Source organism: Lonchura striata, chromosome 14 (genome assembly GCF_050655825.1).
Source record: "Lonchura striata isolate lonStrDom1 chromosome 14, ASM5065582v1, whole genome shotgun sequence".
In the NCBI taxonomy this organism is placed as follows: Eukaryota; Metazoa; Chordata; class Aves; order Passeriformes; family Estrildidae; genus Lonchura; species Lonchura striata.
Genome location: NC_140716.1, coordinates 1882789 through 1910212, shown reverse-complemented (window position 1 = coordinate 1910212; position 27424 = coordinate 1882789). Strand labels below are relative to the sequence as shown.

General features: G+C 51.2%; 1 protein-coding gene and 1 long non-coding RNA gene across 4 annotated transcripts in view; both read left to right on the top strand.

The window, feature by feature from the left end:
• LMF1 (lipase maturation factor 1) overlaps positions 1-24369 on the top strand; it is a 126415-nt gene extending 102046 nt beyond the window's left edge. The window contains exons 5-9 of one of the 3 annotated variants that reach the window (XM_085592076.1): positions 2033-2201; positions 6320-6473; positions 9267-9450; positions 17171-17283; positions 23717-24369. In XM_085592076.1, coding sequence (XP_085448202.1) covers positions 2033-2201; positions 6320-6473; positions 9267-9450; positions 17171-17283; positions 23717-23891 — 795 coding nt within the window. In that variant the 3' untranslated portion in view covers positions 23892-24369. The other 2 variants (XM_085592075.1, XM_085592077.1) reach the window with 2 other exon arrangements.
• On the top strand, positions 6480-7845 carry LOC146766051 (uncharacterized). The gene is made up of 2 exons (XR_014958501.1): positions 6480-6680; positions 6750-7845. It is a non-coding gene; the product is annotated as an uncharacterized LOC146766051 (long non-coding RNA).
• Positions 24370-27424: the final 3055 nt, after the last annotated feature.

Here is a 27424-nt window from a genome sequence, read left to right as displayed (position 1 = left end):
GCGGCTCCTGCAGAGCTGGGAACCAGAAGTGGCAGAGCACAGAAGGATTTTCTTAACACAACTGCAACTGCACGAGGCAAAATCACCTCGGCACAGGAGCAGAGTGAGAGGTGTGATAATGAAGCCAGGCTGATTAATATGCATCGAGTTAAATCACATTCAGGTCACAGAGCAAGCCCCAAACCTCAACTGTAACATGTTCCCCTCCAGGACCCAACATGTGTCTGGAATTCAGATAGAAATCGCTTTTTTTCCCCCCTCGTAATTATCCAACTCAGAATAAATTATTATTTTTTTAACTAAATAATAGTTAGGATTTTTGTTCCTTGCTGTGATTGGTCAGAGCTCTCCTTTTTTTAACAATCTCTGACTTTCTGAAGAGTCCTGCTGGGGTTTTAAAACTTGTAACCTGCAAATCACCATGTCAGAAACCATGGTGCCAATCATATAAAATATGAAATCACACATTCTTAGCATTTATTTGTTGTCATTTTTAATGAGAAAACATGGATTTTTTTACCAGAACACTGGCTGAAAGTCCTCAGGCTGAAACTGTCCCTGTGTTCTTGATGTTCGTACTGTGGAGTGGTATTTTGGGAGACCACATGCAAGATATTCTCCTAAACAGCCAATAAAAGCTAAAATTAAAACAAAATAACGCCTCTTAAAATGCACGCTTCTATATTTAACGCTGCTCTCTAATTAGAGGTTCCAAGATTTCCTCCTGAAGGGTTTCAGGAGCGTTGCTGTCACGGATCCCTCGGAATAAGCAGGAAGTGGGTGATTCCCATGGGAAATCAAGTCACTTTGGAAATCAAGGCACTGGAAATTGAGGCACTATGGAAATCGAGGCACTTTGGAAATCAAGGTACTTTGGTAATCAAGGCACAGTGGAAATTAAGGCACTGGAAAATGAGTCACTGTGGAAATCAAGTCACTCTAGAAATTAAGTCACTTTGGAAATCAAGGCAATATGGAAATCAAGTCACTTTGGAAATCAAGGCACTGGAAATCGAGGCAATTTGGAAATCGAGTCACTATGGAAATTGAGGTACTGTGGAAATCAAGTCACATTGGAAATCAAGGTACTTTGGAAATCAAGTCACTGTGAAAATCAAGTAACTTTGGAAATTGAGGCACTGTGGTAATCATGTCACTGGAAAATAAGTCACTATGGAAATCAAGTAACTTTGGAAACTGAGGCACTATGGAAACGGAGTCACTGTGGAAAATACGTCACTTTGGAAATCAAGTCACTGTGGAAAATAAGTCACTTTGGAAGCGGAGTCACTGTCTGTCCTGGCTGATGCTGCTGAAAGCACGGGCAGAGCTCCCTTTGAACCAGGGGCACACGTTTGGGTTGGGCTCCAGGGCGGCTCTGCCATCCCGCAGGATGGGCGAGCTCCGCATTGGGATCCATCCCCACGCCTCCCTGTGCCCTGTGGCAGCACATTTCTCTCTCAAGATTCTCAATAGAGGTGCACAGAGAGAAGAAAGAGAAAACAATTTCTATTTCTGCTCCTTGTTTTTCCCATGTGGAATGTGTGTGGAGAATTGTTTCCCTGGGGTGATGCTTGGTTGGATTCTGGTGAGGATTGTTTGAGCCTGGTGGCCAATCCATCCAATCCATCCAATCCAATCCAATCCAACCCAATCCAATCCAATCCAATCCAATCCAATCCAATCCAATCCAATCCAATCCAATCCATTCCAATCCAATCCAATCCAATCCAATCCAATCCATCCAATCCAATCCAATCCAATCCAATCCAACCCAACCCAACCCAACCCAATCCAATCCAGTCTAATACAATCCAACCCACCTGGGGCTGGACTCTCGCGAGAGGGCCACTAGTTGTGTTTGAGAAAGTAGTTCGTAGTTTTAGTATTGTCCCTTTATATAGAATATTGATGTATTTTAGCATAGTTATAATAAAGAAGTCATTCAGCCTTCTGAATTGAGTCAGACATCGTCATTTCTTCCCATTGGGTTGGCCTGCATTTCCAATAGTGCCCCGTGTTCCCTGTCCAGGTGCTGCTGATCGTCAGTGGGAACCTGAGCTTCCTCAACTGGCTGACCATGGTGCCCAGCCTGGCCTGCTTCGACGACGCCAGCCTGGGGCCGCTCTTCGGCGCGCGGCTGAGGGAGCGGGCGGCGCGGCGGCAGCTCCCGGCGCCGGGGGGACAGAGGCTGTCCCTGGGTGAGTTATTCCAGAGAGGGGAGAGGTGGGATCTGGGTGTGCTGGGCTCCAAAGCTCTCGTCTTCAAAGCAAAGCTCTGCTGCTCCGCGGGTGGAGGGGGCCTGCACCTCGCCGTGGTTGGTTGTGAGGGTCTGTGGGGAGATTGCCATGGGGACGTTGACATGGGGACATTGACATGGGAACATTGCCATGGGGTCATTGCCATTGGACATTGACATGGAGACAACGCCATGGGGACATTGACATGGGGACAATGCCATGGGGACAATGGATGGGGACATTGCCATGGGGACGTTGACATAGGGACATTGTCATGGGGACAACACCATGGGGACATTGCCATGGGGACATTGACATGGAGATGATATTGCCATGGACACATTGACATGGGGACATTGCCATAGGGACATTGCCATGGGGACAATGACATGGAGACAATGCCATGGGGACATTGCCATGAGGACATTGACATGGGGACATTGCCATGGGGACAATGCCATGGGGACAACACCATGGGGACATTGCCATGAGGACATTGATGTGGGGACATTGACATGGGGACAATGCCATGGGGACGTTGACATGGGGACATTGACATGGAGATAATGCCATGGACACATTGACATGGGGATATTGCCATGGGGACAACACCATGGGGACATTGCCATGGGGACAATGACATGGAGACAATGCCATGGGGACATTGCCATGGGGACAACACCATGAGACATTGCCATGGGGACATTGCCATGGGGACAACACCATGGGGATATTGTTTCTGGGACATGTCCTCTGCAGGATCATTGTCACAGGCAGCTGCAGCTCTTAAGTCAATCCTTGCTCTGCCCCCAGTGACTCAAACCCAAAAAAAGAATGTGGAGTTGCATGATTTAACTTACGGTTTTTATTTTTTTTTTTTTAATTTTGACTGTTTAAAGTCAAGAATAAAACATCCAGTAGGCCTTGAGGTGGGGCTAGAAGCTGGGTTCTCCCATTTGCTCTCCTCACTTGCTCTCTTTCAAGGCATGGTGAAGAGAAGGTTCCAGAGAGAACTTAGAGCCCTTCCAGGGCCTAAAGGGGCATCAGGAGAGCTGGAGAAGGACTTGGGACAAAGGATGGAGAGACAGGACACAGGGAATGGCTTCAAACTGATATTGGGAAGGAATTCCTGCTGGGAGGGTGGGCAGGCCCTGGCACCGGTGCCCAGAGAAGCTGTGGCTGTCCCTGGATCCCTGGAAGTGTCCAAAACCAGCTTGGAACACCCTGGGCTAAGTGCAAAGAGCATCTGCTGGTGGCCACCACTGGTAGCGTGGCCACCAAGGTGGTGGGGAGAGAATTCCCCAAACCAGGGAGGAGGAGAACTCCTGCTCATCCCATGGATGTGAAAAAACAAATACAGGGGGGGGTTGTAACTGGAAAAAAGGGCTCCAAGTGGCTGATTTCCCCTTCCAGAGGCGCTTTCCAAGCTGCCCTGATCCAGGAGAAGCAGCACTGGGATGTTTCTCATGAGGCTGCGGAACAGATGGAGAGTGGTGTGTGCAGCATTTTTATAAACCGCATATAAGCAACAAATTGCCTGTAATATCAACAACAATCACAGCTGCTGGGGTTAAATATCCCAAACATCTGTCAGAGGAAGGAAAAATGTCAACAAGAGGCAGCATCTGTCTCCAGTCTTTTCTACCAAAAAGCAGCTCATTAACCAAAAATGGGAGGTCCAGCAATGCAGCTTCGTTAAATTTTGTCTTTTATTTCACGTATTTTGCTGGAATAAATCTTATTCAGCTTTTCCCCTCCTGGAACTTTGCTTAAGAGGCTGTGAAAGTCTCAACTTTCCTCCTCCATTTATGCCTGCAATCCCAAACAACACTGAGGCTGCACCTTGTTTTTGGGAGGAGAAGCCAAAGGGAGTCACTGTGAGGGGGAGGCAGATCCTGTTTTGAGGAACTTGCACCTTTTTTGTGATGTTCTCCAGAAGGTCTGACTGGGCCAGGGTGTCCAAGCAAGGAGAATGTACATCCCACTCTGGGTGGAGCTGCGTCCCACCCTCAGGAGGGGTGAGGTGTCTGTCTGTTCCAGTTCCATCCTGGAAACTGGAATTCCTGGGTGTTTTCTCTGCTCTGGAAGCAGGGGCTGGAGCTGGTGCTGGTGGCTCAGAGGCTCAGAGGAACCCTCAGTCCTGGGCCACCAGAGCAGAAGACAGATGGACCCTCAGCCATATCCTGATTTTCTGAGCCTAGCCCTTAAAGTGATTCCTGCTGAGGCCCCCACTTCTCATCCAGATCCCACTTGCTCCTGTCCCCATGTTTTGCTCCATCTAGGTTATTTGTTTTTCCCTGAATTATCCCTTTTTAAGGGCCTGGAGGCAGGAGGAGAATCCCTCCTGCTGGAGGATGAGCAGTCCCTGCATGGCCAGGACCTGCTGGGGAGCCAGGTGAGGCTCTGTGCCTGTACCTGCTCTTGAATTACAGGGGAAGAAGTTCAGCCCCCAAGAAAAACCAAAAAAAAAAAAAAGAAAACCCAAAAAAAAACCTCCCAAAGCCTCGTACCCAGCAGCACAGGGGGTGAGGGAAGGCCCGATTCAAACGGTTCTCCAGAAATGTTCTCAGACTAAACAATTATTAATAGCTTCTGAGAGAGGTTCAAATAAACATCCCTCTCCTGCAGAGATAAGGGGAAAGCTCCACGCAATTGCTTTGAATCCGATCCTTTGGCTGTTAATGTTAAATAAATTGAAAAGGGCCATGAGGGAAGGAGCCCCTCGGGGGTCACCTCTGCTTATTTGTCTGCTCGTGGCCTGGGATGCAGCCCAGCCCCGTGCTGCTCCTGCAAAGCCCATCCCAGAGCCCTGGCAGAGCTACACACATCTCCTCCAGGAGCGCTGGGGAATTGGGATTTCACAGCAGGAAAAGCCCCGAGGATGGGAGAGCTTGGGGCAGCAGGAGAGGCCCCAGGGCTCCTCCCCAGAGCAGGCGGCTGATCCCGAGCAAGGTGCCAGTGCCAGCTGCAGTTTTTCCCCTGTATTAAAGCCATGATTGATGTCACATTTTAGACATTTTTTCCCTTTAGCCCCTGCTCAGACTATTTAGAGAAAGGCAGATCCCAGCAGCGATAGCGGCCTGTGGCAAGGTCGGGGTGGCCACGGCGGGGCCGGCACGGGGGGCCTGGGGATGGGGATGGAAATGGGAATGGGGATAGGATGGGAATGGGAATGGGGATAGGATGGGAATGGGAATGGGAATGGGAATGGGAATGGGAATGGGAATGGGGATAGGATGGGAATGGGGATGGAAATGGGGATGGAAATGGGAATGGGGATGGAAATGGGAATGTGGATAGGATGGGAATGGGGACGGATATGGGGATGGAAATGGGAATGGGGATAGGATGGGAATAGGGACGGAAATGGGGATGGAAATGGGAATGGGGATAGGATGGGAATGGGGACGGAAATGGGGATGGGGATGGAAATGGGAATGGGAATGTGTTGGAGCCCTGACTGCTGAAAATTTCAGACTTTCTCTGCTGACCCCCAAGAGAACACTGCATTTGACCTGCGGCCGTGGAGAAGCTTCCAAAATGGAACGACAGAACTGGGATTGTGGGTGTGGAGTTTGAGTAGAAATGTGTGATATCCCATGGTGGGGAACTTGGAGTTTAAGGTTTTAGAATGTAGTTGTAGATATAAAGCAAGATGAAGGTTTTAGGGCAGAGGCTGCTCCTTCTTCTTCCCCTTATTCTCCATGGGTTTGGGTGGTTTTGTGTAATTGGATAAAAAAGTCCACATTGTGGGCCATGGGTGGTTGGTTATTGGTTAAAAGTGAAAATAATTTAGGTGTCATTTCTTAATTGGACAGCTGATCTTTAAAAGGCCTTGTAGAGAGGGAGACAGGGCTCCATTTTTAGTTTGTTGAAGTGCTGCAGAACTCAGGGTTTGTGAGACTGTGACAGAGATAAAAACTAACAAACATCTGAGTCTGAACAAGAAACACCATCTCACCCATTTAATCCTGACCATGGCAGAAAAGAAGCAAAGACTCAGCAGGAATGGGAATGGGGATGGGGATTTCAGAGCAGTGAAATCACCTCCCTCTGCCCTGCTTTTGTGTCCCCCATAGGCTCCTGTGTCCGCAGAGTGCTGAACATCTCCTTGGGCCTCCTCATCGCCTACCTGAGCATCCCGGTGGTGCTGAACCTGGTCAGCTCCAGGCAGGTCATGAACACCTCCTTCAACCCCCTCAGGATCGTCAACACCTACGGAGCCTTCGGGAGGTACCTTTGGGCCTTCAGTGGCACATCCCAGAGCTCCCTCCTGGGCATTCCAGGGCCAGACCTGCTGTGTGCCTTAAACCCAAAGAGAAATCCTGCCAGTAGAGCTGGAATGTGGGACAGATGGAGAAAAGGAGCAGGTTCCTTTCCCTGTGAAATACAGTGTATGATGTATCATCTGTTTGTGAGAGAGATGGAGAAAAGGGGCAGGTTCTTTTCCCCCTAAATTACAATTTATGGATTATCCGTTTGTGAGAGAGAGATGAAGAAAAGGGGCAGGTTCTTTTCCCCCTAAATTACAATTTATGGATTATCTGTTTATGAGAAATAAGGGGGAAAGGAACAAGTTTCTTTCCCACAAAGTTACAATTTATGGATTATCTGTTTATGAGAAATAAGGAGAAAAGGAGCAGGTTTCTTTCCCACTGAATTTATTTTCTCTGAGCTGTTTATGAGTCAGCTCATTCCATCAACACAGCAAATGTAAGAGCAAGATGAAAATATCCATAGGAGCAGGATGAAAATATCCATAGGAGAGTTCATCCAGGATATCTTCACCATCCCCAGCCCTCTTTATTTCTGGTGAGCTTCTCTTCCCCTGCGCTCCTTTGCTCTCCCTCCTGGAAACCTCCACAGCAGCTCCTGGTAGCAGATTTTTCCAATGAGTGGCTCAGGAAATTAATTGCTCCAGGAAACTCTGGAGACCAAAGTATAAATGGCCTCAAAAATCAGGATTTGAGAGGACAGGGCCAGCAGCAGCCCAGGAAATCCCACTCAGGGCTGCAAGGTGGGATGGGCAAGGGAAGCATCTCCAGCTGTGTTTGGAACCAGACTGGTTTGGGCTGGGTTTTAAACGTCCAAATCTGGGATTTTTTGGAAATTAAACCTTAGGTGAGCCATGGCTGGGCTCAGCATAACCCCTCTCATGTGCTGTCCCTCCCAGCCTCCTCCAGTTCGGAAAATGATGAAAAGCTGGGCTGGCTCATCAGGGTTTTCCAGGGACAGCAGCAGGGCTGGTCTTTTCTGCAGGGTTTTATTATATTTAGAAATATAATATATTTTATATATATTATAGCCATAAATAGATATAGATATAGATATAGATATAGATGATATAGATATAGATATAGATGATATAGATAGATATAGATAGATATAGATCTCTTTTGCAGAAGGTGAAGCAGTTTGGCTGTTAAAGGTCTGGCCTCCCCAGTGAAAGGGAGGAACGAGTCCCACCACAAGCACTGGAGATGCTGAGGACACATCAAATGAATCAAATCTTTTCCTCAGTTCTTCAAATAGCAGAAATTTCTGTGGACAGAAAAAAAATGAGACAAAATATTAAAAACATCAACACTTGTGGAAAATGCCAAAATTCCCTCTTTTGTTTTTTTGAGAGAGAGAAAGAAATAAGCCCCAAACCTCGTTGAAGGCTGGAGTGGTGAAGCTCCAGGAGATTGTTTTCTTTGGGTTGTTGTCCTTCTTCTTCTCCAGTCCTTGGTTTCTGTTTCAGCAGTTACCAGGCCCTACAGAGCACGTGCTGAAACGCTGCTGTAATATTTTGGTAATTCCAGCCTATGTAAACCAATAAAAAGAGGATTGCAGCTTATAATGAATCTGGGATGATGTGAAAGCTGACAGGTTTGGGATCACACAGTAGGAACAGGCTTTTATGGGTAATTTGGTGTCCCTGATTTACAGGGTGTTCCTGAGCCTTGGGCAGCTGGCCACGGCTCAGAGCTCAGCCCAGGGGATTCAATGGAGCTTGGCTGGAGAACGCACAGATCTCCTCAATGCAGGGAACAATTACAAGAGGAGATGCTCAGCATTCCTTAGGTCGGGAGCATCTCTCCCTGGGAACCATCAGGGCAGAAGGTGGAGGTGGCGCGTTCCCAAATTTTCAGTTTCTTGGGCTGGAGGAGGCAAAATCAAAGTAGGAAAAAAAGAATCCAACGGGTGTTGTAGGTTTCTGTAGCTCTGTGCTCCGTGTGGAAAGCAGCTCCTGGGGCAGTGGGTGTCTCTGGCAGCCCAGCAGGGACTCCAGGGTGGTGTTGGTGTGGCCTGCAGTTTGCCATTCCCACTGCCCCGTGCTGGCATCGCAGCTGAGCGCTCAAGAGCTGCTCTGATCCACAGACCCAGCTGCCTGCAGGAATCATCGTCACGGATCCCAGCTGCCCCTTGGGCTGCAACAGCTGCAGGGGGTAGAAGGAGGGGTGTGGAATTTGGCTTTGCTGCTGGAGAGAGGAAGGTCCCAGAATCCAGAGAACCTCTGGATCCCAGGATCCAGCTGTGCCTCCAGGCCAGTGACTCGTGTTCCAGTGGGCTCTCATGAACCAGAGCTTTTTTTTTTTCCTTCCTTCTTCTCCTTCCTTCTCCTTCCTCCTTCTTCCTCCTCCTTCCTCCTTCTCCTTCCTCCTTCTTCCTCCTCCTTCCTCCTTCTCCTTCCTCCTTCCTTCTCCTTCCTTCTTCTCCTTCCTTCTCCTTTCTTCTCCTTTCTTCTCCTTCCTCCTTCTCCTTTCTTCTCCTTCTTCTCCTTCCATCTCCTTCTTCTCCTTCCTTCTTCTCCTTCCTTCTCCTTCCTCCTCCTCCCTTCCTGGCACAGATTCCCAGAGCAGCTGTGGCCGCCCCTGGATCCCTGCAAGCGTCCAAGGCCAGGCTGGATGGGCTTGGAGCACTTGGGGATGGTGGAAAGTGTTGGGGTTGGAACTGGATGAGCTTTTCCCACCCAAACCTTCCTGCGATTTTATGATTTTCCACGATTTGAGCCAAATAACAACATCCTGCTGTGTCCCACAGCATCACCAAGGAGAGGACAGAAGTCATCCTTCAGGGGACGTCCAGCCTGGATCCCCATGACCCCACAGCAGTCTGGGAGGAGTTCGAGTTCAAGTGCAAGCCCGGGGACTTGAGGAGGAGGCCGTGCCTCATCTCCCCCTACCACTATCGCCTCGACTGGCTCATGTGGTTTGCTGCCTTCCAGGTAGGTGCCTCTGCAAGCCTGGCCCTTCCTTGACCAGGAAAAACCAATTACATGGATTTACTACGTGTTGGGATCACAGGGGAATGTTGGAAGCAGTGGCTGAGTTAATTATGTTTTTAAAAAAATAAGCGAGAACAAAGGTTGTGTTCCTAAAGGACTGTGCTACTGTAATGAAACTCTTGGCAATTTTATGTGAGGTGGGTTTTTTTTAGGGGTTTCTTAGCAATACCAAGAATCCCTGTTGGGGACACCCCTGGGGACAGCTCCCATTCCCACCTGCCCACACATGGACATCAGTCCCTCCAAATATTGTCCCCACGTGATTTCAGCAAACAGGTGACAGACAGAAATTAAATAAAGGGGGGAAGCTGAATGTTAATTCTTGTTTAGCTTATTTTGCAAATCTTACCCACATGACATTGGGCTGGGTTTTCCAAAACTAACAGCAGTGAGGCTTGAGGAAAACCCATCTCAGAGTATCCCAGACTTTTCTGTTTGTCCCTGCATCCTCTCCTGGAATATTTTCTTCCGTCTGCCACAAGCTCCTGGGTTTGCTGTCCCTGTGGTATTTTCATTTCAGAGCCTTTGGGATTCCTGGGCCCTGACATCAGGCCATGGTTTGATATTTACCCCGCTGGTTTGTGTGTGCTGGAATTTCATTTAATCTGCATTAGGGCTGCTTATCCCTCAGGAAAACCACAGCCAAGGTCCAAACTCCAGCCAGGAGCGGGGCCTGGAATTAGGGAAAGGTGCAGGGGGTGGATGGAGCTGGGGGTTGAAGAACAGTGGGAATGAGGATAACTTGTGGAGAACAGTGGGAATGAGGATAAGTTGTGGAGAGCAGTGGGAATGGGGGTAACTCGTGTGGAAAGCAGTGGGAATGGGGATAACTTGTGGAGAACAGTGGGAATGGGGATAACTTGTGGAGAACAGTGGGAATGGGGATAACTTGTGGAGAACAGTGGGAATGGGGATAACTTGTGGAGAACAGTGGGAATGGGGATAACTTGTGGAGAGCAGTGGGAATGGGGGTAACTCGTGTGGAAAGCAGTGGGAATGGGGATAACTTGTGGAGAACAGTGGGAAGGCGAGTTGCCCAGGCAGGGCAGAGAGCTGGGATGCTCAGGCATGTAAATACCTGCTTAAGCATGGAACTAAATCCCGTTTGGAATGGGCACTGCTCGGCTGGGGCACTGAGAGCTGCAGATTGCTGCCAGCTGCCTCCCTGGGCTGCTTGTGCTGCACAGCCACACAAATCCCTGGGTGGTGTTTAGCCCTCGAGACCCCCGGAGCAGCAGAAAGGAGGAGAAGCAGGAGCTGAAAGCCCAGGAGGAGTTGTGCAAAAGCCGTGGGGGAGTTTAGAGTCCATAAACCCGAGCGAGCTCAGCCTCTGGATCCCATTCAATTTGTTTCCAGAAGTTCTGGGATGTTTCTCTGGCCCCACTCTCCCGTTGCTCCAGGGCTGTCTGCAGCTCCCTGGCCAGGTACAGGGCTGACATTCCCACCTCTGACAGGCTGTGGAAAAGCCCAGGACTTGAGGGAAGGATTTTCCCCATCCCTTGTGCTGCTCCTGACAGGCTCCTCTTTGCATCATCAGCACCTGACAAACGACCCCCGCATCCCCCAGGAACTTTCCAGCCTGGATTGGCCGCAGGATTCACTGGGAAGTTGCCTCCAACCTGGCCTTGGGCACTTCCAGGGATCCAGGGGCAGCCAGAGCTGCTCTGGGAATTCTATTCCAGGGCCTGCCCACCCTCAGAGAAGGCTGAAATGGCAGAATATGATTTAATCCCACAAAATTGAGGTTAAGCATTAGGAATAACTATTCCCCCCCTTGACACTTCCATGTGTTAGTACAGAAACATGCTGGTTTATTGTTAAAGGCTTATCTATGCTCCAGCTACTGATGTCAACCCTCCTGGAATTATTTGACTTCTGCTTTATGGTGGAATTCCAGGAATAGCCCCACACTGAGCTGGGCTGGCACAAAAATCGTTCCAATTCCTGGATTCAGCATTGCTGATCAATAACAAGCAGAAAACAAAATCCTGCTCATACTTTTGGGGCTTCGAGTTGGTCAGTTCTGCTGCTGCTGCTGGGATGTTTTGGATTCTCCAAAAGTTGGATGTTTATTGCCCCTAAGATTTGTTGTCCACCAGTGGAAAAGGAAAAATCCAAGGGAAAGGCTTTTCCCTTCCTTATTGTGGATTGAAGGGTATTTATTCTGTTTGGGGACTGCATGGCCAACACAAAATCAACCTCTTGGTGCTTATCAAAGAATAACTGCTCCAAAATAACAAAATACACCCTCAGGTTGGATTTGAAGCCCAGTGTTTGTTGGACCATCCCTTGAAGCTGCTCCAAAAGTCTGTGGATGTAAAACCCACCATGGAGCAGAGCTTGCGATGCTCTGGGATGCAACGTGTGTTTTCCAGAGATGAGGATATTTATTTATAATCTTCAGCTGCTTTCTCTAAGAGCAGAGGAAACCTCCAGAGCAGGGTTGGTGCTCTGGGTGGTGACAGAGAGTGATGGAAACCTGAGCTGGGAGAGCTGAGGAGAAGCAACCCCATTTCTAGAGAAGGCAGGTTCATATTCTTGTCAAATATTTGATTGGAGCCTCCCGTTAGCTCAGTCTTGCAGCCAGGAGGTGCTTAGAGGGAAAATGTGCCCGGGGGAGGAGGTGTGGGTGTCTCATCAACCCTCAGTGCTCCGTGCACCCAGCTCAGCCTTCTCCAGTTCCTCCCTTCCCTTCCTGGCTGCAATTCCCACTGCAGCGCTCTGCTCCCTGTGCAACGTGCAGCTTCCTCCTTCCCCTGGAGTCACCGTCTCCCTGTGGCCATGCAGAATTCCAGGCAGCCTCAGCTCCTGCAGGAGCAGTGCCAGGGGAGTGCCCAGAATGCCCCAGCAGCCCAATCTCATGGATCTGTCCAGAGGGAGACCTTGGCTTGGGAATGATTCCTGTGCAGACCCCGCTCTGGAACAAAGGGACTTTTTTTCCCCCGAGCCAGGGGCTGTGCCAGGTGTGGCCTTTCCCTGGCTAGGTGGGATCCAGGAGCTGATTCCCAAAGTCTTGCTCTGCTCTCTCATGCTGCCTTTTATTCCTGCCTCCTTCAGGGAGCAGCTGCTTTCCCAAGGACTTTCTGATGGGATGGATTGAGGGGTGGCTTTTAGTGAGTCGGGCTGGATACATGGCTTTGGGAAGCTCATAGAAAAAAAAGGGATGAAATTAGGAAAAAATCCTTCCCGGTGAGGGTGGGGAGGGGCTGGAATAGAATTCCCAGAGAAGCTGTGGCTGCCCCTGGATCCTGGAAGTGTCCAAGGCCAGCTCGGATGGGGCTTGGAGCACCCTGGAACAGTGGGAGGTGTGTCCCCATGGCAGGGGTGGCACTGGATGGGTTTAGGATCCCTTCCAATCCGAACCATCCCATGATTCCATGGGGTTATTGGAGCTGATAGATGAACAGCAGGATGGTGGGCTGGAATTCCATAAAACAACACAGGGTGCCATTAACTGTGCCCTCCTTTCTGTGGGACAGGGATTATCCCAATAGCTCACACTGCCTGAGCAGCAATGCTGAAGGGGCTGGACTACAGCAGTGTGGATATGGGGTGAGAATGCCCAGGATGCTGAAATTCCATGGTGGAATTCCCGTGTCACATCCACGGTGGCTCAGCTGTGACACAAAAACAGCCCCTGACACCGCAACAGGGGGAAAGGAACCTGCCCTGCCCCTCTGGCAGCCACTGACTCCAACCTGAAACCACTCAGGGCTCCCAGCCACGTGAAATAATAACCCCGGGCTCCCGTGCCAAGTTTCCAGCTGTTCCCACATGTGCATCTCATCCTGACCTCCTCCTGTGCCCGTGCCAGCCCCGAGATTCCATAAAACACCACACTAATCCCCAGCCCTTTTTCATTAAATGACCAATTAAAGCTCAAGGAAAAGCCTCCTTATTATTATTATTTCAGTTGGGAACATGTTCCCTGTAGCGCCAGGGGGGTTTTTTGGGGTTTTTTTGGGATGATAACGTTCCCTTGACTTTGTTATCAGCACTTTGGTTGCTACTGTGGCTGCTTTGCTCTGGCTCCTAGCAGAGCTGTGGGTTCAGTTCTGTACAGTTATTAAATTCTCCTGGACACGAGGGAATGTGTTCTAGGTGAGAACACCATGTTTATTCCCTGGAAAAGTGTTGGAGTGGGGAGGTCAGGGAGTGCCAACAGCTGCAGGGAAGTCCCAGGGCAGCGCTGCTGGGGAGGTGGCAGTGATGCTCAGCTCCTCACATGTGGCTGGGAGGAGCAAACCCCCTTCCCAAAGTGGCATTTGGGGCGAGACTGGCACGGAAAGATGGGGGGAAACGTCTGCCTGAGCTCTGCACGAGGCTAAACCCATCAGGAATTCAAAGCTTGGAGGGTCTCAGCAAAAAAGGTCTTTGTTAATCCCCTCTGTTGTACCTGAAATGGGAGTTTTGGGGGTTCTGGGTGCTGGTCCCAGCTGTAGGCACAGCTGAGGATGCTGTGGCTGAGAGCTGCCCCTCACATCTCCATGGATCTGCACGGGGTGTCCATGGACAGCAAAGGCTTTGTCTTTAGGGCTGTGTTACCTTGGGACCCCCCAGCTCTGCTCTGCTGCCTCTGCACTGGGGCTGGCCGTGGGGTTTCTGTGTGTTTAGGTCCCCGAGTTGCTTTCTGTGCCAAAACAGAACGAAAACTCCCCAGAGACGAGCAAGGGAAGTGTGTTCCTCCCCTGGGGGGGCTGCACCTCCCCAGGAGTGCTCTGGGCTGGGTCACACAGGGGTGCTGCTCCCTGCACTCACTGGTTCCCAGTGAAATCCCAGTATGGATGCAGCCCAGGCTCTCTGTGGGCCCAGGGGAGGGCAGGAGCAGCTGAGGGAGTCGTGGTCCATGCCTGGATGGAGATGATGGAGATGATGGAGATGATGGAGATGATGGAGATGGAGCAGCCCAGGGATCCATCGCTGTGCAGGATCACTCCCAGCTGCTTCTCGTGCTCCTTGAAGATCCAAACCCTAAAACTGACCCCAAAACAGGCCAGCCCACCTCCCAGCAACGCGTGCATCCCTCCTGGATTCTTTTTTCTCCTCTAATCCGTGCCCGGGATGGTTCAGGCTCTGTGCTGCACACTCAGATCCCTCCGTGCTGCCAGCCCAGAGCTGGATCCTGCTGGATCCACAGAGGAACCCCGTGCAGTGGTGCTTCCCTGGGGGCAGCCCGGATCTCCTGGACTCTTTTTCTTCCCTCCTTTTTGCACGGTGTCACTTCCCAGAGTAATGAGTTAAGCAGGGTCGTTAGCACAGCCCGGGGAGGGGGGCAGGGGCTGCACCGCCTGGAAATTTCTCACCGCAGACTTCACTGGGGCCAGACATGTTGTAAATTTTACAAGAAAAACACTTTACAGACCAGAAGTCCAACTCTGGTGTGCACAGAGCTGCTAATTAACAATTTGGAGACCACGGGAGCCGATCCCACCTTCCTGGAGCCTCCCGGTTCTCAATCAGGCTTGCAAGGTTTGGGGGCCTCCATCGAGCTCGGGATTCTGGTGATTCCTGTTCCCATCCTCCTGCTGCTCCCCAGCTTCCACACAGGAGCTCCCAAACCTCCCAGGCTCTCCTGGAAATGATGTTTAACATCATCCAGGGCACTGGGATGTCCAGGGAGACTCAGGATGCTGAAGGTGTCACTCGTGGTGTTTGGTCCCTGCTGTGGCACCTTTTGGGAAATCCTCTGTCCCAGCCAGGCATTCCCAGGGTTGGCAGCACCTCCCCAAATCCCAGCCTGAGCCCCTGCGGCATCCCAGAGCTGCTGAGGGACACGGAGACTGGCAGTGAGTGACCGTGGGGACACAGCCAGGCCTCGGGCAGCGATGGGGACAGTGCCAGCTCTCCCTGGGACGGGGGTGAGGTTGGTGTGGCACATCCCACACCGTGCCAGCCTCCTGCTCCCCGGGCTCTCCTGTCGTGTCAGGGCCACCGTGGCCTCGGGCTCACGGTGGCCTCTGTCCCCTGTGCCTCCCTGGGGACCCTCTGTGGCAGGAGGTGGCACCGGGGGTTGGTGGAGGGGCTGGTGGGAGCATCCCTGCCTCCATCATCCATCCCTGATGGATGAGAGCAGATGGAAGGAGCAGGACGGAGGCAGGAGGGGGAGAGTCATCATCCTGAGAAGCTTTGTGGCTGAAATTACTGTGGTTTTCTGTTGGAATCTGAGGTATTGATGATCCCAAGATTGTAGGAAGTCTCTGTCTGTCAGCCCCGCTGCCAAAGCAGAAGCCATAATTGGTCTGTGCTGGTTTCCAGGTTGTTTATTCTGTTTATCTCTCACATGTTCTGCTGCCCTGCCCAGCTCTGTCCTGCAGGGCAGCGTGTGGGGCTCTGCCCTCAGTGGGATGTGACAAACATTCAATACCAGAAACTCCCTGGGCTGCATTTACAAGAACGTGCCAATATCTGTCACCTACGTTGGACAGTGTGTCCCCAGCCTGGACCAACAGAAAAATGCCAACACCACATTGAGACATGGAGGGCATGAAGAAGGAGAAAAAGGACAAGGCACACCCAATTTCCTCCAGCTTGTCCCCTTGGACCCCTCATCTAGAATCCTAAAATTTTACTTTTGCACCCGTGCCACACTTAATTATTACTGATATCAAACACTCAGAGCTGGTAATTGATCCTGTAAGATTGAAAACTCTTTTCCATGGGCAGAGATTACAGCCAGTGTCTCTGGGGGCTCTGTACAGAGACACTGTCTGTGATCTCTGTCCATGGGTCCCAGGGCAGCCAGAGGGATGTATGGATTCCCAGAGTTTTCCTGTAAATCGTGATGAGCTGGGGTGAAAAACCCTGCCAGGTGGATGGGTCTGGGTGCTTTCCATGGTTTCTCTGCTGTCTCCAAAGCGGGCAGTGAGGGGAGCAGCTTTGCCTGGGGCTGTGCTTTGCTGGAGCCCTGCAGGTACAGCTCCAGGCTTTTCCCTTTCCCACAGTGTCCCCTGCTGCTTGCACTCAAAAATCCACCCAGGGAAAAACGAGGAAAAGGAGAAATCTCAGGGAAATGCTTTTAGGGAGGCTGAAGAAGCAGGATTCCTGCAGGGAGTGAGGAGACAAAATCAGGGAATGTCTCGAGCTGGAAGGAATCCATAAGGATCATCCAGGCCAAATCCCTGCTTCCTCAGGATTACCTGAATTCAGAGTCAAACTCTGCCCCTGCGCTGCTCCAGAAGGGGTTCCCTGAGAGGGGATTTAAAGAGGATGGAGCACACAGCAGGAAATAAAGAGGAGTCAGGAGCTGGGAATAGAGAAGCCACTTCCTTCTGTTTTCCTTTGGATAACACAAGGGAACCAACCCAAACCCTTTTCCCGGGGGAAAGCAATCTGGATTAAAGGGATGGATGGGTTATCCATAGGAAATGTGCTGTTATGGTTACCCTGTGGGGTTTGCTGCTAAATAAATGATTTAAATCAAATATTTGGGGGCAGAATTGGCAGATGAGATGAGACAAACCCAGGGAAGCTCTCCCTCCTCCCTGAGGGGGCCAGTCTCTGTCTGGACCTCAAGCATCCCATGGGACATGTGCTGAAACACTGGGAAATTCACCATTTTCCACCCAAATCTGCCAAAATCTCTCCCCAAGGCCAGAAATCTTTAACCCCAGGAAAAGCCCAGCTGTTCCTAAGGTTGCCATTTCTCCTTCCTTCCCCAAAGACCTACGAGCAGAACGAATGGATCATCCACCTGGCTGGGAAGCTGCTGGCCCAGGAGGAGGAGACCTTGTCCCTGCTGGCCACAAACCCCTTTGCAGGCAGAGACCCTCCAAGGTAAGCCTGGAGTTATCCCAAGGGAGCTGGAAACCACCTTGATCCCATCCTGGACATGCACAGGAGGTTCCTCTTGGGGTTTGATGGGACCCAGGCGGGATCTAGGGTGGGATTTAGGGATTTAGGGTGGCTCTGATGGACACCAGGGTGCTGCCAGCACCTCCATTCCCCCCTGGAGGTGCCCCAGGGACCCTTGGGATGAGCCCATTCCCAGCAGATCCATGAAGGGCTGGGTGCTGCAGGAATGGCCCCTCCTGCTGTGCTTTCCTGCCCCTCAGCTTTGGGGTTTTTGCCACCTTCTCTTTGTCAGCTCAGGTCAAACCCCACCGTTTCCCAGGACCTCCTGAGGTGTTTCAAAGAGAAAACAGCCCTGCAGGAATTGCTGAGTTTGTGGACACTCGTCTTGGAATTGTTTGTGTTTTCAAGGAAGAGACAAAGCCAACATCAGCCAGGGAAAGGCACAGAGGAAAACTCCGAGGTTTTATACAAAAGGAATTTTGTCCCAAAAGCGTCTGTTTTGTTGATAGAGTTATTTTTAACTGAGAAAACATTTTTTTGGGGCATTTTGGATCGACTCAAGTCATGTTATGCTGCTGCTAATGTTTTCCATTCGAGGCTCTGAGGATGCACTGCAAACAGGGGTGCAGGTCCAGAGCTCTGGGTGGAATGCAGCTCCCCTGGATCCCAGGGATGTTTTCCAGCTTTAGGGAACTGCATCCCCCAGACTTCTGAGGAGAGAGACTCCTTCTCCAGCTGGGGCCCAGAAAACTTCCCACTTTTACCTAAATGTTTCCTCTGAGGTGCTTTGTAAACCTCAAGATGGTAAAAATCCCTGAATCCTGGAACGGTTTGGGTTGGGAAGGATCTCAAAGCTCATCCAGTTCCATCTCCAGCACCTTCCACTGTCCCAGGCTGCTCCAAGCCCTGTCCAGCCTGGCCTTGGACACTTCCAGGATCCAGGGGCAGCCACAGCTTCTCTGGGAATCTCTGCCAGGGCTTCCCCACCCTCCCAGCCAGGAATTCCTTCCCAAAATTCCATAACCCTGCCCTCTGTGGCCTGGTGCCCTTGGCAGAGGATGGAACTGGGTGATTTTTAACCTCCCTTCCATCCCAACCATCCCTGATCCTGTAATTCCACGATCCTGGACTTTCATCCAGATTGAGGGGAAAGTTTGCTGCCAGCTTTAGGGATCCCTTCAATTGCCACCACAGTAGCTGGGTGGAAAAAACTCCTAATTTTCCTACCATTATTCCCCCCTCCCTCCACTCCAAAGGGAATTTTGAGACTTAATTATTTTCATTCCCTGCTAGACTAAATAATTAGGGGAAGGGACTGTTTTCCATAAGAACCTTGCACTCCGTCCTCCACGGAGTTTGTTCTGTTAATGGAAACTCTACACCTCAAATAGCCAAGGGACTTTCAGAATGAGTTAATGCCTTCGAAATGAAATTTCGGAGACCAAAGTTTGGAGGGCTCTTTACAACTCAAGAAATTATAGTATTTTTTCAAGTGTGATAAACTTCAAATGAGAAACAGGTGACTGATTAAAAATGAGGGCATTGTTGAGGGCCTGCCTGAGTGGGAAGCTCGGAGCTCAGGGCTGGTGATGTTTGGGGAATGTGGATTTCCCAAATATTCTGGGGCAGGGGATAGTTCATAAAAGCCCAGCCCTCATAAATCTGAATGGGAGGGCTTGGGCTGAGAAATTAAGAAGTGTTGAACACACCATGGAAAAGGCTGCAACAATCAAAGGAAACAAAAATCAGATTTAGCCCACAGGAGGGAAAAAAAAAAAAAAACCACCAGGTTTTTGGGTCTGTTTGGTGTCTCTGATATTAAATAATGTCACTTCAGGATTTTTATTCCAATTAAAGCAGCACTTTGTGGGAAAAGCTCCACCATGGGTGTGAAGAGCTGGATTTGTAGTGGGAGCTGGTGCTTCCCTTTGGATGCTTTGGAACACAGGGCACTTGGGATCTTCTTTTATGGGATTTTATTTTATTATTTCCCATTTAAAATTAACTGGACTTGATATCTGGGCTGGGATCTGTGGAGTCAGCCCAGGCCATGGGAAGAGCTTGGTCATATTTGCATTTTCTAGAAGCCAATCTGGGGTTTGGACCCTCCCAGAGGGACAGAGGTGACTCTGGAGCAGTGCTGAGAGCAGGCTGGGAGTGGGAATTCCAGGAAAATCCAAGCCTCACTGGGATTAGGTGGAAAAGAATCCCTCAGCTACTACCAGAGCTAAATTCCACTGTCCTGAAGGGAAATTTAAGGGGTTTTCTTTGTGGGGAAAAAACCCCTGAGTATTTCAGGGAAGGCAGAGCTCATCCCAAGCTGGCAGGACTTCCCCCAGGCTGGGAAATGTGGTGGCCATGGGATCTCTCTTCCTTGGCAGGCTGAATTCCATCCTTGGATCCATCTGGAGCCAGGTTTTTTTCCCCCCCTCAACAATTTTCTCTGCCCTTGGTGTTGTCCCACCCTTCCTGACCCATCCAGAGAGGAAAAACCCCACTGTGCCCCTTCCCAAGGGCCTTTTGAGGATCAGCTGCCCTTGGGATGCTCCAGCTCTGTGGGACCAGACCTTGCAGGAGCCTCAGAATCAGCAGCACTAAAAAACAACCCCAAAACTGCCCTGATTCCCTCAATTTAGGCCAAGATTAATTAATTTATGCTCCCTCCCACCAACAGGGCAGGAACAGCGATGCTGCAGCAATGTTACCTTGATGAATTTGGGCTTCCCACCACCTGATTTACAGCAGAGCAGCGAACCCTGAGATAAAACAGCCCCAAAAAAATCCCCAACAGCCCCAAAACCCCAGGTTTTGCTCTCTTCCTTTCCCTCTCCCAGCCCTGCTCGCCTTGGCAGGCCATTAATTCTAACAGAAACCACCACTGGGGTTTTTTTTCCCTGGAACCCCTCAGCTGTTGCAGGGAGACAGCTGCACCCTCTGGAACTAATTACAGCTGTCTGGGAGATTTAGGCCTCCATCCCAACAACTCCAATATTGCTGCTAATTTCTAATTTCTGACACGTCCATTTGGGAGGCGTCAGGAGGGGCTGATCCACGAGCGGGGCAGCTGCTGCCGGGCATCTGCTGAGGGCAAAATGTTGATTTAAGAAATAATGCTGATTATTTTTAGCTTTTTCTGGCCTCCCCCCGAGGCCAGGGCCTTGCCCAGCCCGAAGGGTGGTGGCAGAAAGATCCTCGGGGTGGTTCAGTCCTCCCTCCTCTATCGGTGTTGTCGCTCTCCTGGCAGCGAAGTTGCCCAAAGGATCCTTTTGTCCCCTTTTTCTCACAGCACAGAGGGTTTGCCATGTCCTGGAAGAGTTCTTGGAGTGCCATCCAGTCCCACCCTTTCCATGGGCAGGGATATCCTCCACCAGACCCCATCCAAGCTGGCCTTGGACACTTCCAGCGTGGAGCAGCTTCTCTGAGTATCTGCACCAGGGCCTCTTCACCCTCACAGGGAGGAATTCCTTCCCAATATCCCATCAAAATCCTTCCGTTTAGAACCATTTTTCAAAGCCAGGAGGAGCTGCCAGCCTGAGTTTGCTCAGTAAATCCCAGGAAGCTGCTGGTGGCTGGGATCATCCTTCCCCACCCTTCCATGGTTCCTCTGCCCCACAGATCCTTCTCATCCTTCTCTGAGCACCTGGGACATCCTGGTGAGGTCAGGCAGCTCCTTCCCGACCTTCCCGAAGCTGTTGCTGTTTCTCCAGAGCAGGAATTAGGGAATCTCCTGCAGGCTCAGTCTCCAAGGCCTGTGGATCCCTTCCAGCTGCCAGGAGATCCCTGTGGAAGCCCCAGACTGCACAAACTCTGTGAGCCCTGGAAGGATGGGAGTTTGGAGCACCTTCCCTCCCTGAATCCCAGGAAGAGGGAGCAGGACCAGCACTGGGGGAGCTGGAAAACTCCATAATTCCAGGATTGAGGCACCCAGGCAGGTTATAAACACTGGCAGAGCTTGTAAACTCTGTGAGCCCTGAAATGAGGGGCTCCAGTGGGTATTAAACACTGCAGCTTCTACATCCTGAGCCTGGCAAGGAAATATTCCCTCCTGGGTTCCAGCTTTTCCACCTTGCTCACATTTGTTTTGGGAATATATGGAGATGGGTCCAGCTTGGGAAGTGCTCTGCAGCCACTTAGTGAAGGAAAAACCCCAAAGCATCAGAGTGGCAGGTGGAGGGATGCTGGGAGCAGGAGGCTGCCATAAAATCAGCCTCTGAAGTGTTTCTGGGAGGTGGATCTGGGATTGGGGGTGGAGATGTTTTGGGAATTCCAGAAAGCAGTCAGGCAGCACAGATTGGGAATCTCCAATCATCCTGGGCCCTCAGGGACGAGGCTGCTCAGTAACACTCCAGTTATTAACAGGAATTTCGTGCTCCTGCAAAGGAAACCCAGTGGGAATCACAGTCCAGCCCCTGTTTGGCTTTTCCCAGCCTCAGGAAGCAGGGAAAAGAGGGAGTGCAGGAATGGGCCAGCCTGGAGTGAAGGCAGCAGCTGCAGGGCAGAGTTTGTGGGGGTCAGATGCAGGTTTGTGCTCCCCAAATTCCACCCAGGGCCCCTTTTCCCGTTTATCTTCCTTCGTCCTCAGAGGAGGGGGGAAATGGAGGTCATTGAATTGTGGAATCCTGGAATGGTTTGGGATGGAAGGGACCTTAGAGCCCGTCCAGTGCCACCCCTGCCATGGCAGGGACACCTCCCACTGTCCCAGGCTGCTCCCAGCCCTGTCCAGCCTGGCCTGGGACACTGCCAGGGACCCAGGGGCAGCCCCAGCTGCTCTGGAAAACATGATGGGTGTGATGACCACAGAATCCCAGGCTCAATGAGGCTGGAAAAGGCCTTAAGTCCATCCCACCTGTGCCCGATGCCCACCTTGTCCCCAGCCCAGAGCTCTGAGTGCCACGTCCAGGAATTCCTTGGACACTTCCAGGGATGGGGACTCCAAACCTCCCTGGGCATCCCAAATTCCCATGGTTTTGTAGGAGAATCCTCCCTGTGGTGCTCTCCTGGTTCCAGCAGGACTTGAAGCAGGGCTGTTGGGCTGTGCTGGCAGCCACCCTTGGACTGGGTGTGCCACTTTCTCCCAGCCCCGAGCGCCGATGGCAAACCCATCGGAGCCGTCCCTGATTGTTTTAGCAGCAGGAAGGACCCTCCCGCCGCTGCCGGGATCCCACAGCCGCGGTGCCCTGCTCGGTAGCAGGGTCTGTATTTTCCTAGTGGAGCAGAGCAGGTTTAAATGAGCACTGACACGACTTTGACAGTTTTATTTCGTGGGTATTTTATGGACTCGGCCGGCGACGCCGGCGATGCTCCCGGCGAAGGCGCCGCTCCGGCCCTTGTCAGCATGTCCTACATCAAGGGGGACAAACCCCCCGGATCCAGCGGCGTGGGCAGCTCCCGGAGTGTTTCCTGACACTGATGAATGTTTCTTTCTGCACCGCTTTCAAGCCTCCTTCGCTGTCAGCTCCCGGAGCAGCCGGAAAACAGATGCGCTCAGAGCCGCGCCGGCTGGGCAGGGGGTGCTGGGGGAGTCAGACTCCCTGCCCGAAATATCCCAGGCAGAAACACTCCAGGAAGGCTCTGAGAAAGGCAAAAAATCGTATTATTCTGCTTTTATTATTATTCTGTCATACTTAGCTGTGGGAAGGTGTGGGGAGTGCTCAGGGCAGGGGGTGTTAAAGCTCCTCTCCTCATGCATCATTCCCAAGGCACAGCTGCGATTCCTGAATGGCACCAAGAGGAGCTTGGGAGCTTCCCAAAGTCTTCCCAAAACCTTCCCAAAACCTTCCCGAAGCTTTCCAAAACTCTTCCCAAAACATTCCCAAAACCTTCCCAAAGCCTTCCCAAACTCTTCCCAAAACCTTCCCAAAGCCTTCCAAAACCTTCCCAGTGTCACTGCTGAGTGCTGTGAGCATCCCATGGATGGATGGATGGATGGATGGATGGATGGATGGATGGATGATGGATGGATGGATGGATGGATGGATGGATGGATGGATGGATGATGGATGGATGGATGGATGGATGGATGGATGGATGGATGGATGATGGATAGATGATGGATGGATGGATGGATGGATGATGGATGGATGGATGGATGGATGGATGGATGGATGATGGATGGATGATGGATGGATGGATGGATGGATGGATGGATGGATGGATGATGGATAGATGATGGATGGATGGATGGATGGATGATGGATGGATGGATAATGGATGGATGGATGGATGGATGGATGGATGATGGATGGATGGATGGATGGATGGAGTACTAGGATTTGGAGCCACCCTGAGCACCCTCAAGCTAATTTCTCCATCCAGAAAGACTCCGAAACACCAATCCAAAGGGAACAAAACCATGGTCCAAGGCTCTTCCCAGAAGTCATGCCAAGCCCTGAGCTGCTGCTCTTGTCTCCCACAGGTGGATCCGGGGGGAACACTTCAAGTACAAGTTCAGCCAGCCCGGGGGGAAGCACGCCGCCGACGGGAAGTGGTGGATCCGGAAAAGGATCGGCCCCTATTTCCCCCCCGTCAACCTGCAGGGCCTGAGGAAGTTCTTTGAGGACAGGAATTGGCCTTATCCCGTGCAGGACTGAGGGAAAAGGATGGCCAGGACAAGAGGGACCAGCTGGGGAGGTGGAGAATGGGCAGCTCCCTTCCAAACATCTCCTGCCTCTATCCGTATCCTTGTTCTGTTTTCCAGAATATTCCCGGCCAATCTGCCCACTCGCTCTGGGAGCTGCTTTTTCTCACCTCGGTGGTTGATTTCTTTTGCCAGGCTGCTCCATTCAGGAATTCCTGTGGAATTGGGAAAAAGGCAAGCAAATAATCATTACTGCTTTTGGGCGAGGTGTTGGTGTTGCCAAAAGCAGCTGAAACAAAAAATGAAAAATTGGGTTTGAACCAAAAATGGGAAAACAAACCAGGAGGGATCTCTGGGGTTCTGTGGGCTGTGGATGCAGGAATGCCCTTTCCCATGTTTTTTTTGCAACTTTTTGACCACTTATATCAAATGGGCACCACTGGGAGAGTGTTCCTGGAAAGGAATTAAAGTAAACAATCCTTGAATAACCAGCAGGAGCTTCACTGGGTTTTTGTTTTTCCTGGAAGTGCTAAAAAGGGGAACAAAAAGAAGGAGCCCCGGTGCCTGCCCTGATGTGGCTCACCAGGGATAAGGCAGCTCCTGTGGGAATGGGGTGGCAGGTGGAGCATGAGGTGAGTCCTGGGATTAGTTTGTGTTTTGGGCAGAATCCAAAATTTGGTGTCGTGTCCGAGGGTCCGTCCCCATCCCGGGGATCCAGGGCTGCCAGAGGAGAATTCTCCCTCCCCTTCTCCCCGGGGTTCCAGGGTGCCTTTGCTCATGGTTTCAGTGGATTTTCCTTCCAAGCTGCTCCTTCTCCAGGGGTGCAGCCCTGGATGGGTGATGGGTGACACAGGTGACACCCCCCAGGCACCCCACCCGGACCGGGCACCCAACAGCGCTGGCCTCCCCCTCCCCAATTTAATGAATTTCTTTTGCTTTCCAACCCCTGGGTCAGGGATAATGGATCCCAGACCAGCATTCCCATTCCTGTTTGCTGCTTGTTAAGCTTTTTTTTTTCACTTTTTTTTATTCCAATCCAATCTCCCCATTCTGCTCCAGAGCAGTGCCTGGAAGATAAAACCCATCCAAAGGGGCAGGAGGGGATTCCATTGGAAACATTTCCCTGGGACGAGAATTTAAAAGAGAAAAGGAACAATTATTCCGAGGTGGGAGGAAATCAGAACCACGTGGTGTTATCTGCTCACTGGGAAGGGTTTTGTGGAGAGGATTTTTACCCCGGAGTTCAGCACTGGAAGGAAAATGCTGCGGCATTCCCGAGTCAGCACCGGGAATCTGCGGGGAGGAAAATTCCACCCGGGAGCTGCTCCTGCCAGCTCGGAGGTCCCCGAGGTCCCACCACCTTCTGCAGAAGTTCTGGAGGGCAGGGTTGGGGTCCCTCAGTGGGCTGAGCCCCCTGGGATCGTGCCCTTCTCTGGGCTGTGTTTTCCTGGCTCATCCCAATCCTGCTCCCTCCTCCTGGTTCGCTGTCAGGTCCAAGGAAATTCCAGAGCTGAGACAGTCAGGACATGGCCAGCTGGTCACCCCATGTCCATCCCGAGCAGCTCCAGCTCCACCATGGCTGGAGACATCTCAGGGCCGTTCCTGGATCAGAAACAATCCATTTGATTTCTTTTATTTTTGTTCCCCACATGGAAGTTATTGACCCTTGGGGTACCCCAAGTATTTACACTTGGTATAAGTGAGGTAGAAGTGACTTTTCCCCCTTTTTTCCCAAGATTCCAGCCTTATGGAAGCACGAGGTCTCCTCACAAGCCCAGCTGGGTTTGCATCTCTGCCCATTGGCCACCAGCTGTGGCAAGGCTGGATCCAGCTCATCCCACATGCTCTCCCCCTAAAAAAGAAGGAATTCTTACAGATTATTTTTTTTTAATCCCACATTTAGGCCTGTTCCTGGGGGGAGCAGAAAGTGGATGTGAGTGGCCAGAGGGGTTTTAGCTCATCCCTTGGGCATAGGGAACGAGGAAATAATTTGTGCTTGCGTAATTTGGGAAGAACCAGCAGGAAGGCATGATCCCATGGCAAAGGGATGTGGGAAGCTGGATGTTGGACCATCCACACGTTCCCAGAGGGGCTGGAAAGGACTGAAAGCTCATCCCATGCCATGGCAGGGACACCTCCCACTGTGCCAGGCTGCTCCAGCCCCATCCAGCCTGGCCTTGGCACTTCCAGGGATCCATGGATCCCTGGGAATCTGTGCCAGGGCCTCCCTGGATCCACCCATCTTCCATTCCCCAACATTCCTCTAAAAACATGGATTTGGTTCGTGTTTTGGGAATGTGGAGGGATCAGTGGTGAGGAGCTGCTGGAGGTGAGTTTGTGTCCCCACCAACACCTGCACTGCCCCAACCCAGAGAATTCCTCATTCCTGGATCTTTTTATAAATCACTTATTGATTTTAAATCAGGCAAACTCCAGGCTGGGAATTCCCAAAGGAAATACCTGCAGCCATATCCATTCCCTGCTCCCAGCTGCTTGGAAAAGCTGGCTTTGCTTTAACACATATGAAAGGGAAAAGTGGGGTTTTTTTTCCCTTCCTGGTAGATTTAAGTTTGGCCAAACAATTCCGTGTGAACTGCTGGGCAGGAGGCACAAACCTGTAGGCAAAATTACCCAGCTGCTCCAAGTTTAGAGCAGCATGGGATGAATTTCAGGATCGTATATTAGTTTCCATTTAATCTGATTATTCCAGGCTGGAGTTCCTGGAGGGTCTTCAGGTTATTGTCAGTCAAAAGAATCTTTAAAAGCTTCCATTTGCCCTCAACTTTTCCCATTCCAAGTCTATTTTCATTATGGATCGATTTTGATTTTAATGAAAAAATTATTCTCCCAACTCCTTGCTTTTTTTTCCCCCCCGACTTGGGGTTAAAATTGAAGCCACAATGGGGTCTTGCCACTCAAAATCCCATTTTCCAGCTTTCCTGAGGGTGTTGCTTGGCTGAAGGAGCTTGGGCAGACAACAAGGGGCAGAAAATTTGGGAAGGCACCTTAGCCCCTTCCTCACTGGGAGAACGCTTCAATGCCTGCCATCCCAGGGGGATTTCCAGCTCCGGAGTCTGGGAGAGGAATGCAGAATTCATGGATTCCCTGGCAGTGCTGTCACCTCAGGGGCTCGTTCCTGTCACCTCCTCTCAGCTGCAGCCTTGGGAGCAGCCCCAGGGGCTCCAGTGGGAGCAGCATCCTCAGGGATTGGGAAGGGTGGGAATGCTGGGGAGGATGGCACCCCTGCCAGGTCTGCTGCTGGAGGAGTGGCAGCATTGTGGCACTGGGGTGGCTTTGGGATGGCACCTCCCTGGGGTGTCCCTGGCACTGGAATTGTCCTGAGTGAGCTCTGGAATTGTCCTGTTTGAGCTCTGGAATTGTCCTGTGTGAGCTCTGGAATTGTCCCTGTCTGAGCTCTGGAATTGTCCTGAGTGAGCTCTGGAATTGTCCTGTGTGAGCTCTGGAATTGTCCCAGAGTGAGCTCAGGAATTGTCCTGAGTTAGCTCTGGAATTGTCCTGTGGGAGCTCTGGAATTGTCCCTGAGTG